Below are 15,960 nucleotides of genomic sequence, written 5' to 3'. Positions count from 1 at the left end.
GTTACAGGCCAGTTATTTTGTAGAATGTTCTAAATTTGGGTTTGTCTGATGTGTCTTCATGATTAGATTCAGGGTATGCATCTTTCATAGAAATACTATAGAACTAATGCTGTGTTCTTTTTTTTTGTTAGTCACCATACAGTACATCATTAGTTTTTGATGTAGTGTTCCATGATTCATTGTTTTCATATAACACCCAGTGCTCATTGTAATACCTCCTTAATACCCATCACGGGGTTCAACCATCCCCCCCACCCCTCTCCCCTCTAAAACCTCGCTTTGTTTCCTGGAGTCCATAGTCTCTAATGGTTCATCTTCCTCTCTGATTTCCACCCCCCTTCATTTCCCCTTCCTTCTCCTTCCTTCTCCTAATGCCCTCCATGCTATTCCTTATGTTCCACATATAAGTGAAAGCATATGATAATTGTCTTTCTCTGCTTGACTTATTTGACTTAGCATAATCCCCTCTAGTTCCATCCATGTCGATGCAAATCCTTTCTGATGGCTGAGTAATATTCCATTGTATATATGGACCACATCTTCTTTATCCATTCATCTGTTGAAGGGCATCTCAGCTCCTTCCACAGTTTGGCTATTGTGGACATTGCTGCTATGAACATTGGGGTGCATGTGCCCCTTCTTTTCACTACATCTGTATCTTTGGGGTAAATACCCAGTAGTGCAATTGCTGGGTCGTAGGGTAGCTCTATGTTCAACTTTTTGAGGAACCTCCATACTATTGTCCAGCATGGCTGTACCAGCTTGCATTCCCACCAACAGTGTAAGAGGGTCCCCCTGTCTCCACATCCTCTCCAACATTTGTTTTCTGCCTTGTTAATTTTTGCCATTCTAACTGGTGTAAGGTGGTATCTCAGTGTGGTTTTGATTTGAATTTCTCTAATGGCTGATGATTTCAAACATTTTTTCGTGTTCTGTTAGCCATTTGTATGTCTTCTTTGGAGAAGTGCCTGTTCATGTCTTCTGCCCATTTTTTGACTTGATTATTTGTTTTTTGGGTGTTGAGTTTGAGAAGTTCTTTATAGATCTTGGATACCAGCTCTTTATCTGTAGTGTCATTTGCAAATATCTTCTCCCATTCTGTGGGTTGCCTCTTTGTTTTGTTGACTGTTTCCGTTGCTGTGCAGAACCTTTTTACCTTGATGAAATCCCAAAAGTTCATTTTTACTTTTGTTTCCCTTGCCTTTGGAGATCTTTCTTGAAAGAAGTTGCTGTGGCTGATGTCAAAGAGGTTACTGCCTATTTTGATGGATTCCTGTCTCACATTTAGGTCTTTCATCCATTTAGAGTCTATCTTTGTGTATGGTGTAAGAGAATGGTCGAATTTCATTCTTCTGTATATAGCTGTCCAATTTTCCCAGCACCATTTATTTTTTTTTTTTATTCTTATGTTAATCCCCATACATTACATCATTAGTTTTAGATGAAGTGTTCCATGATTCATTGTTTGTGCATAACACCCAGTGCTCCATGCAGAACGTGCCCTCCTCAGTACCCACCACCAGGCTAACCCATCCTCCCACCCCCCTCCCCTCTAGAACCCTGTTTGTTTTTCAGAGTCCATCGTCTCTCATGGTTCGTCTACCCCTCCGATTTCCCCCGCTTCATTCTTCCCCTCCCGCTACCTTCTTCTTCTTCTTCTTTTTTTTTTTCTTAACATATATTGCGTTATTTGTTTCAGAGGTACAGATCTGAGATTCAACAGTCTTGCAAAATTCACAGCGCTTACCAGAGCACATACCCTCCCCAGTGTCTATCACCCAGTCACCCCATCCTTCCCACCCCACCCCCCACTCCAGCAACCCTCAGTTTGTTTCCTGAGATTAAGAATTCCTCATATCAGTGAGATCATATGATACTTGTCTTTCTCTGATTGACTTATTTCACTCAACATAATACCCTCCAGTTCCATCCACGTCGTTGCAAATGGCAAGATCTCGTTCCTTTTGATGGCTGCATAATATTCCATTGTATATATATACCAGATCTTCTTTATCCATTCATCTGTCGATGGACATCTTGGCTCTTTCCACAGTTTGGCTATTGTGGACATTGCTGCTATAAACATCGGGGTGCACGTACCCCTTCGGATCCCTACTTTTGTATCTTTGGGGTAAATACCCAGTAGTGCAATTGCTGGATCATATGGTAGCTCTATTTTCAACTTTTTGAGGAACCTCCATACAGTTTTCCAGAGTGGCTGCACCAGCTTGCATTCCCACCAACAGTGTAGGAGGGTTCCCCTTTCTCCGCATCCCCGCCAACATCTGTCATTTCCTGACTTGTTAATTTTAGCCATTCTGACAGGTGTGAGGTGGTATCTCATTGAGGTTTTGATTTGGATTTCCCTGATGCCGAGCGATACTGAGCACTTTTTCATGTGTCTGTTGGCCATTTGGATGTCTTCTTTGGAAAAATGTCTTTTCATGTCTTCTGCCCATTTCTTGATTGGATTCTTTGTTCTTTGGGTGTTGAGTTTGATGAGTTCTTTATAGATTTTGGATACTAGCCCTTTATCTGATATGTCATTTGCAAATATCTTCTCCCATTCTGTTGGTTGTCTTTTGGTTTTGTTGACTGTTTCCTTTGCTTTGCAAAAGCTTTTTATCTTGATGAAGTCCCAATAGTTCATTTTTGCCCTTGCCTCCCTTGCCTTTGGCGATGTTTCTAGGAAGAAGTTGCTTCGGCTGAGGTCAAAGAGGTTGCTGCCTGTGTTCTCCTTTAGGATTTTGATGGACTCCTGTCTCACATTGAGGTCTTTCAACCATTTGGAGTCTATTTTTGTGTGTGGTGTAAGGAAATGGTCCAGTTTCATTCTTCTGCATGTGGCTGTCCAATTTTCCCAACACCATTTGTTGAAGAGACTGTCTTTGTTCCATTGGACATTCTTTCCTGCTTTGTCAAAGATGAGTTGACCATAGAGTTGAGGGTCCATTTCTGGGCTCTCTATTCTGTTCCATTGATCTATGTGTCTGTTTTTGTGCCAGTACCATGCTGTCTTGATGATGACAGCTTTGTAATAGAGCTGGAAGTCCGGAATTGTGATGCCGCCGGCTTTGCTTTTCTTTTTCAACATTCCTCTGGCTATGCGGGGTCTTTTCTGGTTCCATACAAATTTTAGGATTATTTGTTCCATTTCTTTGAAAAAAGTGGATGGTATTTTGATGGGGATTGCATTGAATGTGTAGATTGCTCTAGGTAGCATTGACATCTTCACAATATTTGTTCTTCCAATCCATGAGCATGGAATGTTTTTCCATTTCTTTGTGTCTTCCTCAATTTCTTTCATGAGTATTTTATAGTTTTCTGAGTACAGATCCTTTGTCTCTTTGGTTAGATTTATTCCTAGGTATCTTATGGTTTTGGGTGCAATTGTAAATGGGATCGACTCCTTAATTTCTCTTTCTTCTGTCTTGTTGTTGGTGTATAGGAATGCCACTGACTTCTGTGCATTGATTTTATATCCTGCCACTTGACTGAATTCCTGTATGAGTTCTAGCAGTTTTGGGGTGGAGTCTTTTGGGTTTTCCACATAAAGTATCATATCATCTGCAAAGAGTGAGAGTTTGACTTCTTCCTTGCCAATTTGGATGCCTTTGATTTCTTTTTGTTGTCTGATTGCTGTGGCTAGGACTTCCAATACTATGTTGAATAGCAGTGGTGATAGTGGACATCCCTGCCGCGTTCCTGACCTTAGGGGGAAAGCTCTCAGTTTTTCCCCATTGAGAATGATATTCGCTGTAGGTTTTTCATAGATGGCTTTTATGATATTGAGGTATGTACCCTCTATGCCTATACTCTGAAGAGTTTTGATCAAGAAAGGATGCTGTACTTCCCAGCACCATTTATTGAAGAGACTTTCTTTTTTCCATTGGATATTTTTTCCTGCTTTGTCAAAGATTAGTTGACCATAGCATTGAGAGTCCATATCTGGGTTCTGTTCCATTGATCTGTGTGTCTGTTTTTGTTCCAATACCATGCTGTCTTGGTGATCACAGCTTTGTAATATAGCTTGAAATCAGGAAACCTGATACCCACAGCTTTGGTTTTCTTTTTCAACATTTCCTTGGCGATACAAGGTCTTTTATGGTTCCACACAAATTTTAGGATTGTTTTTTCCAGCTCTTTGGAAAATGCCATTGGTATTTTGATTGGGATGGCGTTGAAAGTGTAGATTGCTCTGGACAGCATAGATATTTTAACAATGTTTATTCTTCCAATCCATGAGCATGGAATGTTTTTGCATCTTTTTGTGTCTTCAATTTCTTTCATAAGTCTTCTGTAGTTTCTAGAGTTTAGATCTTTTACCTCTTTGGTTAGGTTTATTCCGAGGTATCTTACAGGTTTTGGTGCTATTGTAAATGGAATCAATTCCCTAATTTCTCTTTCTACAGTTACATTGTTAGTGTATAGAAAAGCAACTGATTTCTGTGCATTGATTTTGTATCCTGCCACATTTACTGAATTGCTCTATGAGTTCTAGTAATTTGGGGGTGGAGTCTTTTGGGTTTTCCACATAAAGTCATCTGCGAAGAGAGAGAGTTGACTTCTTCTTTGCCAATTTGAATACGTTTTATTTCTTTTTGTGTCTGATTGCTGATGCTAGAACTTCTATTACTATGTTGAACAATAGTGGTGAGAGTGGCCATCCCTGCCGTGTTCCTGCTCTTAAGGGAAAGGCTCTCAGCTTTCCCCCATTGAGAATGATATTCGCTGTGGGCTTTTCATAGATGGTTTTTATGAACTTGTGGAATGTTCCCTCTATCCCTACACTCTGAAGAGTTTTAATCAGGAAAGGATGCCATATTTTGTCAAATGATTATTCTGCACCAATTGAGAGGATCATATGGTTCTTGTCTCTTCTTTTATTAATGTGTTCTATCACACTGATTGATTTGCAAATGTTGAACCACCCTTGCATCCCAGGAATAAATCCCACCTGGTCATGATGGATAATCCTTTTAATGTACTGTTGGATCCTATTGGCTATGATCTTGTTGAGAATTTTGGCATCCATATTCATCAGGGATATTGGCCTGTAATTCTCCTTTTCGATGGGATCTTTGCCTGGTTTTGGGATCAAGGTAATACTGGCCTCATAGAATGAGTTTGGAAGTTTTCCTTCTGTTTCTATTTTTTGAAACAGCTTCAGAAGAATAGGTACTATTTCTTCTTTAAAAGTTTGGTAGAATTCCCCTGGGAAGCTATCTGGCCCTGGACTCTTGTTTTTTGGGAGGTTTTTGATCAGTGCTTTAATTTTGTTACTGGTTATTGGTCTATTCAGATTGTCAATTTTTTCCTGTTTCAGTCTTGGTAGTTTGTAAGTTTCCAGGAAGGCATCCATTTCTTCCAGGTTGCTTAATTTGTTGCTGATAATAATTTCTAATAATTGTTTCTATTTCCTTGGTGTTAGTCGTGATCTCTCCCCTTTCATTCATGATTTTATTGATTTGGGTCCTTTCTCTTTTCTTATGGATAAGTCTGGCCAGTGGTTTATCAATCTTATTAATTCTTTCAAAGAACCAGCTTCTAGTTTCATTGATCTACTGTACTGTATTTCTGGTTTCTAATTCATTGATCTCTGCTCTAATCTTTATTATTTCTCTTCTCCTGCATGGTTTAGGTTTTATTTGTTGTTCTTTCTCCTGTTCCTTTAGGTATTAGGTTAGCTTGTGTATTCGGGATTTTTCTACTTTTTTGAGTGAGGCTTGGATGGTTATGTATTTCCCCCTTAGGACTGCCTTTGCAGTATCCCATAGGTTTTGGACTGATGTGTTTTCATTCTCATTGGTATCCACGAGTTGTTTAAGTTCTTTAATTTCCTGGTTGATCCAAACATTCTTTAGCAGGATGGTCTTTAGCTTCCAAGTGTTTGAATTCCTTTCAAATTTTCTCCTGTGATTGAGTTCCAGTTTCAAAGCATTGTGGTCTGAAAATAGGCCGGGAATAATCTCAATCTTTTGGTATTGGTTGAGACCTGATTTGTGATCCAATATGTGGTCTATTCTGGAGAAAGTTCCATGTGCGTTCGAGAAGAATGAGTATTCTGTTGTTTTAGGGTGGAATGTTCTGTATATATCTATGAGGTCTATCTGGTCCAGTGTGTCATTCAAAGCTCGTTTCTCTGTTGATCTTCTGCTTAGATGATCTGTCTGTTGCTGAAAATGGAGTATTGAGGTCTCCTTCAATTAACATAGTGTTATCAATATGTTTCTTTATTTTGGTTAACAGTTGGCTTATGCAAGGGCACCTGGGTGGCTCAGTCGTTAAGCGTCTGCCTTCGGCTCTGGTCATGATCCCAGGGTCCTGGGATCGAGCCCTGCATCAGGCTCCCTGCTCAGCGGGAAGCCTGCTTCTCCCTCCCCCACTCCCCCTGCTTGTGTCCCTCTCTCGCTGTGTCTCTCTCTGTCAAATACATAAATAAAAAATCTTTAAAAAAAAAAGCAACAAAAAAAACCAGTTGGCTTATGTAGATGGCTGCTCCCATGTTGGGGGAGCAGCCATCAAGCCATGCTTGATGCTTAATATTTACATGCTAGATATTTACAATTGTTAGATCTTCTTGTTGGCTAGACCCTTTAAGAATGATATAGCGTCCCGGCGCCTGGGTGGCTCAGTCGTTAAGCGTCTGCCTTCGGCTCAGGTCATGATCCCAGGATCCTGGGATCGAGTCCCACATCGGGCTCCCTGCTCTGCAGGAAGCCTGCTTCTCCCTCTCCCACTCCCCCTGCTTGTGTTCCTGCTCTCGCTATGTCTCTCTCTGTCAAATAAATAAATAAAATCTTTAAAAAAAAAAAAAGAATGATATAGCGTCCTTCTGTATCTCTTACTACAGTCTTTAGCTTAAAATCTAATTTGTCTGATATAAGAATTGCTACCCCAGCTTTCTTTCTTTCTTTTTTTTTTTTTTTGTTTTGGATCGTTTTCTTTTCTTTTTTTTTTTTCTTTTTTAAAAATGTTTTATTTATTTATTCATGAGAGTCAGAGAGAGAGAGAGGCAGAGGCAGAGGGAGAAGCAGGCTGCCCGCCTAGCAGGGAGCCCGATGCAGGACTTGATCCCAGGACTCTGGGATCATGACCTGGGCTGAAGGCAGACACTTAACCATCTGAGCCACCCAGGTGCCCCTTCTTTTTTTAATTTTTTTTAATTAACATATAATGTATTATTTGTTTCAGAGGTACAGGTCTGTGATTCAACAGTCTTACACAATTCACAGTGCTCACCATAGCACATACCCTCCCCAATGTCTATCATCTAGCCACCCCATCCCTCTCACCCCCACCACTCCAGCAACCCCCATTTTGTTTCCTAAGATTAAGAATTCCTCATATCAGTGAGATCATATCATACTTGTCTTTTTCTGATTGACTTATTTCACTTAGCATAATACCCTCTAGTTCCATCCACGTCTTTGCAAATGGCAAGATTTCATTTCTTTGATGGCTGCATAATATTGTATATAAATACCACATCTTCTTTATCCGTTCATCTGTTGATGGACATCTAGGCTCTTTCCATAGTTTGGCTATTGTGGACATTGCTGCTATAAACATTGGGGTGCATGTGCCCGTTTGGGTCACTACATTTGTATCTTTGGGGTACCCCAGCTTTCTTTTGAGGTCCGGTGGCATGAAAAATGGTTCTCCATCCCCTCACTTTCAGTCTGGATGTATCTTTACGTTCAAAATGAGTCTGTTATAGCCAGCATGTGGATGGGTCCTGTCTTTGTATCCAGTCTGCAACCCTTGCCATTTCATGGGAGCATTTAGGCCATTCACGTTGAGAGTGATTATTGAAAGATACGATTTTATTGCCATCATGTTGCCTGTGAAGTCCTTGTTTCTATAGATTGTCTCTGTAAATTTCTGGTCTATATTACTCTTGTGGTCTTTCTTTTCTAGAACCCCCCCCCCCCTTAATATTTCTTGCAGGGCCAGCTTGGTGGTCACATATTCCTTCAGTTTCTGCTGGTCTTGAAAGCTCGTTGTCTCTCCATTCTAAATGACAGCCTTGCTGGATAAAGTATTCTGCATGTTCTTCTCATTTAGTACCCTGAATATGTCTTGCCAGCCCTTTCTGGCTTGCCAGGTCTCTGTAGACAAGTCTGATGTTATTCTGATGGTCCTCCCTCTGTACGTAAGGAATCTCTCCCCCCTAGCCGCTTTCAGGATTGTTTCCTTGGATTTAAGATTTGATAGTTTTACTATTATATGCTGAGGCATTGATTTGTTCTCTTTGATCTTGGGATGGATCCTCTCTGTCTTTTGGACACAAATGCTTGTTTCCTTCCCCAGATTAGGGAAGTTCAGCTACGATTTGCTCAAGTATATCTTCTAGACCTCTCTGTCTCTCCACCCCCTCAGGGATCCCAATATTCTGACATTGGAACGTTTCATGGCGTCATTAATCTCTCTCAGTCTGATCTCTTGGGCTTTAATCTGTTTTTCACAGGTCTCCTCAGTTTCCTTCTTTTCTATCATCTTATCTTCTAGCTCACTAATTCATTTTTCTGCCTCATTTACCCTGGCAGTCAGAGTATCCAGTTTAAACTGCATTTCATTCATAGCATTTTTAAGTTCGGCCTGATTAGATCTCATTTCTGCCTTTAGAGATTCTATACTGTCGCTAATATTTTTCTCAAACCTAGATATTGACTTCATAATTTCTACTCTGAAGTCTGTCTCTGACATCTTGCTTATATCCTTATCCATTAGGTTTGTGGCAGAGGCCACAGTCTCTGATTCTTTCTTTGTTGGGGGTTCCTCCTCTTAGTCATTCTGTTGAGGCATGGTTGAGGGAATGTACAGAGTCTAAAGTATTAACCAGGACCCAAGCAAGACACACCTGTTTTGTAGGGACCTTAGGGCTGTCTGCCTCTTGTTCTTCCAGCCTGTCTTCTGGGGGAGGGGCCTGCCGCAATGTTACTCAGGCAACTCTGCTTGGGCAGAGTTGTCCTGCCCCCTGTCAGGAGGGGGTGGGCTCAGTTAAAACTGGTTTTTTGGGCTTTTGTTCTCTTGCGGCTTTTCCTGGCGGCTTTCCACGTCTCCTCCGTCTCTTCCGAGAGTCAGAGCAGAATTAACTGCATCCAAACCTCTGTCTCAGAACAGAGAAATTGCAGTCTGCTCTTCCACTCAGCTCTCCAGGACTCATAGTCTCTGTTTGTGTCTGCACTGCTAAAAACCTTAGCCTCCCCTGTTGTGTGCCCCACATGAGTACCCCCATAGGTTGATCCCAGGGCCGGGCACGTCTCTGCCCTTTGTGCTTCTAAAACCATGAGCCGCCCCTGGTTCGTACGTGCACACCTGCAGCTCGTGGATCCTGTCTGAGGGCTGGACTAAAGTCCTTTCCCTGCTGCTACCTGTCTGTGAGTCTGTGCCCGGTCCCCAGTGCAGGATGCTTTTGCATTCCTGTGTTATCTCACCTTCCCAGCGCCAGCTTATGGCAGCTCCCTCCCCTTTCTGTTTATCTTCTGATATCTGCCCGCAGAATCACAGCTCTGCGCTTCATACCTGGGGACAGGTCATGTTTTTCTGCTTGTAGAGATCCCGATGTATATTCTTACATCTCAGGCTGATTTTGTGGCTGTTCAGAATGGTTTGGTAGATATCCAGCTAAATTCAGGGGACCGGTTGGAATAGGGTCCCTTACTCCTCCGCCGTCTTTCTAATGCTGTGTTCTTCTAAGTGAAAGAAGTGGCATCCAATTCAATTTGTCCGTTAATAATTATGTCATTGGATTAAGGTGGTGTCTGCCAGGTTTCTACACGGAAAGTTACTTTTCACCACTTTGTATTAATGATTATTTTGTGGGGAGGTAGTTTGAAACTTGATAAATATCCATTATTTATCACACTTTCTGATTATTCATTTATGAATTTATATTAATATGGATTGATTCATAGCTTCTTTTTTAATTAAATGTATTATAATCTATTTATTTTGATATTAAAATTGTTTCATATTTGATTAGTGGGGACCTTTTTATTGCTAGCTCTTGTGTCATTTAATCATATTTCCATTATTCTTTGAGCAGTTCCTTGCTTTCCAGCATAAACTGGTTTGTGTTCATTGTGTGCTTTCTCTGCCTCAGCTGTGCACTTAGCCATTTCTCCAAGGAGCTAAGGTTCATTTAGTGGTGAATGTTTTTTTTTTTAATTTTTTAATTGAGATATAATTGACACATAACATTATATTAGTTTCAGGTATACAGTGTAATGATCCCATATTTATATATATTGTAAAATGATCATCACAATAAGTTAATACCTATCACCACAGTTTTTTTTCTTGTGATGAGAACTTTTAAGATCTCTTAGCATCTTGCAAGTATATAGTACAATACTAACTATTGTTACTATGCTGTACGTTATATTTCCATGACATTATCATTCCAGTTATAATTGGAAGTTTGGACCTTTTGACTACCTTCACCTATTTTGCCCACCCCCTACCCCCTACCTCTTACAGCCACCAGCCTGTTCTCTGTATCTGCTCAGTTTGTATCTGTCAGTTTGCTGGGGTTTTTTGTTTTTGTTTGTTTGTTTTTTAGATTCCACATATAAGTGAGATCATGTGCTGTCTGTCTTTCTCTGACTTATTTCAGTTAGCATAACGCCCTCAAGGTCCACCTATTTTGTAGCAAATGGTAAGATTACCTTCTTTTTTATGGCTGAATAATATCCCATTGTATATTTATGTCACATTTTCTCTATCCATTCATTCATCAGTTGACACTTAGGTTGTTTCCATGTCTTAGTAAATAATACTACAGTGAACATGAGGGTGCAGATATCTTTTTGAATTAGTGTTTTCATTTCCTTTGGATAAATGCCCAGTAGTGGAATTGCTGGATCGTATGGTAGTTTTAGTTTTAATTTTTGGAGGAACCTCCATATTGTTTTCTATGGTGGCTGCATCAGTTTAGGTTCCCAGCATCAGTGCAATAAATTCTATTTTGATATCAAGGTTTGTACTCTAGGTGTGATCAATAAAGAGATCTAGGAATATGTGTATCGGAATCTGTGTGTGTGTGTATGTATGTATGTATGCTGTAGTTACCACATGTGTTTATCACAATAGATCATTGAGTGAGTGATAGAAAAATAAGGTTCAGTTGAAAGGTAAAGTTTTTATTTATTTGTTTGTTTGTTATTTAAATTCAATTAGCCAACATATAGTACATCAGTAGTTTCAGATGTAGAGTTCAGTAATTCATCAGTTGCATATAACACCCAGTGCTCATCACATCACGTGCCCTCCTTAATGCCGGTCACCCAGTTACCCCACCCCCCACCCACCTCCCCTCCAACAACCTTCAGTTTGTTTCCCAGAGTTAAGTGTCTCTCATGGTTTGTCTCCCTCTCTGATTTCTTCCCATTCAGTTTTCCCTCCCTTCCCCTATGGTCCTCTGTGCTGTTTCTTACATTCCACATATGAGTGAAACCATATGATAATTGTCTTTCTCTGATGGGCTTATTTCACTCAGCATAATACCCTCTAGTTCTATCCATGTCGATGTAAATGGTAAGATTTCATCCTTTTTGATGGCTGAGTAATATTTCATTGTGTGTGTATATGTGTGTGTGTGTGTACCACATCTTAGATAAAGTCTTTTTTTTAAGATTTTAATTAATTTGTTTAGAGAGCGAGAGAGAGAGAGAACATGAGCGGGGGGGGAAGGGCAGCGAAGGGGGGAGAGAGAATCTCAAGCAGACTCTGCGCTGAGCATGGAGCCCAATGTGGGGCTCATTCCCACGACACTGAGTTCATGACCTGAGCTGAAATCAAGAGTCAGACACTCAACCAACTGAGCTGCTCAGGCAATCCGAAAGTTAAAAAAATTCTTTAATGACCAAGGATATGGAAATACAGAAATGGAAATATAAAACTAGTTCTGGAGAGAATATAACATGGTCCAACTTCCCAGATGCCCAAGTCCCCTCATAGGCATGTAAATATGGATAAAACCACCACAGGGGAGAAGCTTCTGCTTATTGTAGGAAGCTTTCTTTGCCATATTCAGGGGCTAGGTAGTGGGCGGAAGGAATCTCACTCTCCCACACACCTAACTCTGTAGAGATTCAGGCCATGTGCCTGCTTACCATAAGGTGCAAGAACAAACCCACCCCATTCTGCAGTTTTCTGTGAAGCTGGGATAAGCAATGGCCAATATCCCAGGAGCACCTCCCAGTGTCCCAGATTTCCCTCTGTGTTTATGTGAAAATACAGATCTTAAACACACTTTATACTTAATCACAAAATAGTTCTTAAATAGATATTTTCTCCAGAGAGGGTATCGGCATGGCCAGCAGGCATGTGGAAAAATGCTCAATGTCACTCATCATCAGGAAAATGCAAATAAAGCCACAATGAGTTATCACCTCACACCTGTTAAATTGGCACGAAAAAAAGAGACAACAGGTGCTGGTAAAAGGTGAAAAGGATAGTCCACATACATTGTTAGTGGGAAACAATATGGAGATTCCTCAAAAAATTAAAAATAGGTCTACCATACACTCCAGCAATTTCACTTCTGGGTGTTTATCCAAAGAAAATGAAAATGGAATTTTGATAAGATATATGCACTCCCACATTTATCACATTATTCACAATAGCAACAACCCAAATGCCCATCAACATGAATATTTTAAAAAGATGTGGTACATACATGAAGTGGAATATTCAGTTATGGGAAAGGAGGATGTCCTGCCATTTACAACAACATGGGTATATCTCTTTTTTTTTTTAAAGATTTTATTTATTTATTTGAGACAGAGAGAATGAGAGAGAGAGAGAGCACATGAGAAGGGGGAGGGTCAGAGGCAGAAGCAGGCTCCCTGCCGAGCAGGGAGCCCGATGCGGGACTCGATCCTGGGACTCCAGGATCATGACCCGAGCCGAAGGCAGTCGCTTAACCAACTGAGCCACCCAGGCGCCCCAACATGGGTATATCTTGAGCAAAATATGCTAAGTAAGATAAGTCAGAGAAAGACAAGTACAATATGATTTAACTAATATGTGGAGTATAGAAAGTCAAACCTGTAAAAAGACCCAATGAAATTGTGATTAACAAGGGATAGGATGTGTGTGGGGGTAATATTTATAATGTTTAAGGCTACAAACTTGTAACAAGTAGTAAATAAGCCATAAAGATATAAAAATAAATAAATAAAAATGGAAAAGCTAAGCAAAGCATACTTGAACAAAAGAGTTTTAATTGTGCTTTAAGTTTTTCTTGGTGGTTTTGTTTTTGTTTTGTGGACAAAACAAAAGAGGTCAGTAATATGGGGGGAATGTATATGAAAAAAATAGACATGTGAGACTAGTTGAGAATAAAGAGCTATCAAAGAGGGGGAAAATAGTTCTGGTACTTTGTGAAACTTCTAGCCTAGATAAGAAAAAACCACCAGAGCAAAGCTTTTTAGCAGCTTTATTTTATAATCCAAAATTTTGGTTATGAATATATTATTTATCCTCCCTTCAGCCTGGGTAATTTGAGAAAAATCACTTGGTTCTTCCAGTTCTTTGAAATAAAGAGTCTAATTTTAGCTCCTCTCCAGTCCCGACAGTTCCTAGTCTTCTCCGTGTTTCCTAGATTTTTATGCTGCGCTGTCCCCTTCTGGCTAGAAAAGAACTTAACATTCGGCTCAGACACTTCCCTGATCTCATCTTGCCTTTGGGGCAGGTGGATGCCATCTGGCTTTCTTAGATTTTGATTTCTGTTGCAAGCCTGGCCCTGGCACCACCTTCAGCTGGGGTATGTAAGGGTGCAGGGGTACCGCGGGTGGTTCTGTGGTCTCTGTACCCTGTGCTGGGGGAAGACAAGACCTAGAATCTGGGATGCACGTCTATACACAGCCGGTGATGACTGCCTTTTTCACTCCCATTTTTTGTCATGACAGGGAAGGTCTTGCATGAGGAGCATGTTGAACTCTTGATGGAGGAGTTTGCATTCCTGAAGAAAGAAGTGGTGGGGAAAGAACTGCTGAAAGGGTCTCTTCTCTTCACAGGTCAGTTTGAGGTGGGATCACGGGTCATGTGGAACTGGGGAGGCTGGTAGGCTAACTGGGTTCTTTCCTGGTTCTCTAGGATGTTAGTTTGGATTCATTTTCGCTAAAGACTCTCTGACTGAAGGCCAATTTAATATTATCTTCCCATGCTGCCACAAACAATAAAAATACCTATTTTCCTTCTTTCTTCAAATGAGATTTAAGTGCTTTGGTGGGCCTTAGGTAAAAAGTATGTTAGAAATCTTAAATTTACTTATGCTTCCGTCCCAACCTATTAGGTGTAGAATTTTCCTCATTAAATCTTTTTTTTTTTCTTAAGATTTTTTATTTATTCATTTGAGACACAGAGACAGAGACAGAGAGCATGAGCAGGGAGAGAGGCAGAGGGAGAGGGAGAAGCAGGCTTCCTGCTGAGCCAGGAGCCCGATGTGGGGCTCGATCCCGGGACCCTAGGATCATGACCTGAGCCGAAGGCAGACGCCTAACCATCTGAGCCACCCAGGCGCCCCTCCTCATTAAATCTTAACAAATTGGAGATTATTTTTCCATAGGAAGTTCAAAATAGACTGAGACAGGTTCTTGAGGAGGAGAACATTTTTATCCTCTTTGCAGAGCAAACAGAATATGCATAGCCCCTTTTTTCCTCCAATAAGTTACAAGGACATTGGCTGCAGCCAGAATATTTGACCTACTGTATATTTGATTACTTATGTTGATCATTATTTGAGTAGCTCCATTAGCAATAGGAAATGAGCATCCTTGAGGCTCCTGCTCTTGGGGTGACCTTTGTATGGACTCCTTATCTGGCTATACCCTAGGGTATTTGGGCCACCTCTCCTGAGGGCTCTCCTTATGGAAGCAAAACCCTGACATGGCCAGGCATTGTTAAGTGGCAAAACCATTAATCTCATGAACTTCCAGAAAATAACAGTGGAACGTCATTTCGAAATCCACCTTCATCGTTTAAACTAATGATAGGGTTGTTGTAACAAATAATAACCATTAATCTATACAAGGAACTGTGCTAAGTATGTGACATGCATTCGTTCATGTTAATTTCATATGACAGTCCTATAAAGTGGGTATTTATACCCCCATTATACAGGAAAAAAAGGAAGATCAGAGACGTGAGTAGCTTCACAGAGCTGACAAAAACAGCCAAGTGGCCAGGCCAGGTTGGAGCTCAGGCCTCTGACTTCATGGCTCAAACATTTGATGGCTGCTGTGTCCTCTCTGAACAAGAGCAAACAGTAACCAGCTGAGGAGAAACCCTTCTTTTGTGAGTTTGATACCTAGGTCCTAGTGATTCCAAACCATGTTGCCTATGAAACTTATAATTTTGTTGGCTTTTATTTATAAGTTAACCTTTTTTAAAGCATAGGCATAATTATGAATTTGAAGTCAGTATCAAATTTGTAAGAAATCATTGGTTTATAAACAATGTAACAGGTATGTAGTCTTTTAAATTTGGATTATGTTTAAAATTTGGGCCGGGGACAGTCAGGAGCAATATCTTAACCACACGTATTTCTCACACAAATATTCTATTGAATGTACTTTGGTGTAGGAGATTATGAAGACTGAGAAAACACTTAACACTGTATCACTTTTCTTGATATTTACATAGTTTGTAGGTATCGCCGTTTTCTTCAGAGCTATCATGGTGCCTTTACCCTACTGTCATTTATATAGATAGTTATATGGTATTTATCGGAATGTAGCCTCGGGGGCTAAAATACCTTGATTCTTCTTTTACAAGACTTCTTTAAATCACTAACTGAAGAGGGTGTAGATGTTTGTATATGTAAGTGTATATATGTTTACTATATGTAAACTATACATCCATATACGGATATATTTTATATATATATATATATAAAATATATATCTAGCCCACAGGATAATAAAAATATTTCAGGCTTCTAATATATAT

The 15,960-nt window shown here is 40.3% G+C and overlaps 1 protein-coding gene across 1 annotated transcript in view; it reads left to right on the top strand.

Moving 5' to 3' along the window:
- Positions 1-15,960, top strand: part of BLVRA (biliverdin reductase A) — a 70,992-nt gene that overhangs the window by 49,329 nt on the left and 5,703 nt on the right. Inside the window, exon 6 of the mRNA XM_044920211.1 lies at positions 13,920-14,073. Within this exon, the coding sequence (XP_044776146.1) occupies positions 13,920-14,073 (154 nt within the window). The remainder of the gene's footprint in view (positions 1-13,919; positions 14,074-15,960) is intronic.

The sequence above is a fragment of the Neomonachus schauinslandi genome, chromosome 12, assembly GCF_002201575.2.
Source record: "Neomonachus schauinslandi chromosome 12, ASM220157v2, whole genome shotgun sequence".
Classification (NCBI taxonomy): Eukaryota; Metazoa; Chordata; class Mammalia; order Carnivora; family Phocidae; genus Neomonachus; species Neomonachus schauinslandi.
Note: the sequence above shows the minus strand (reverse complement) of the source record. Positions and strands in the feature narration are given on the sequence as shown.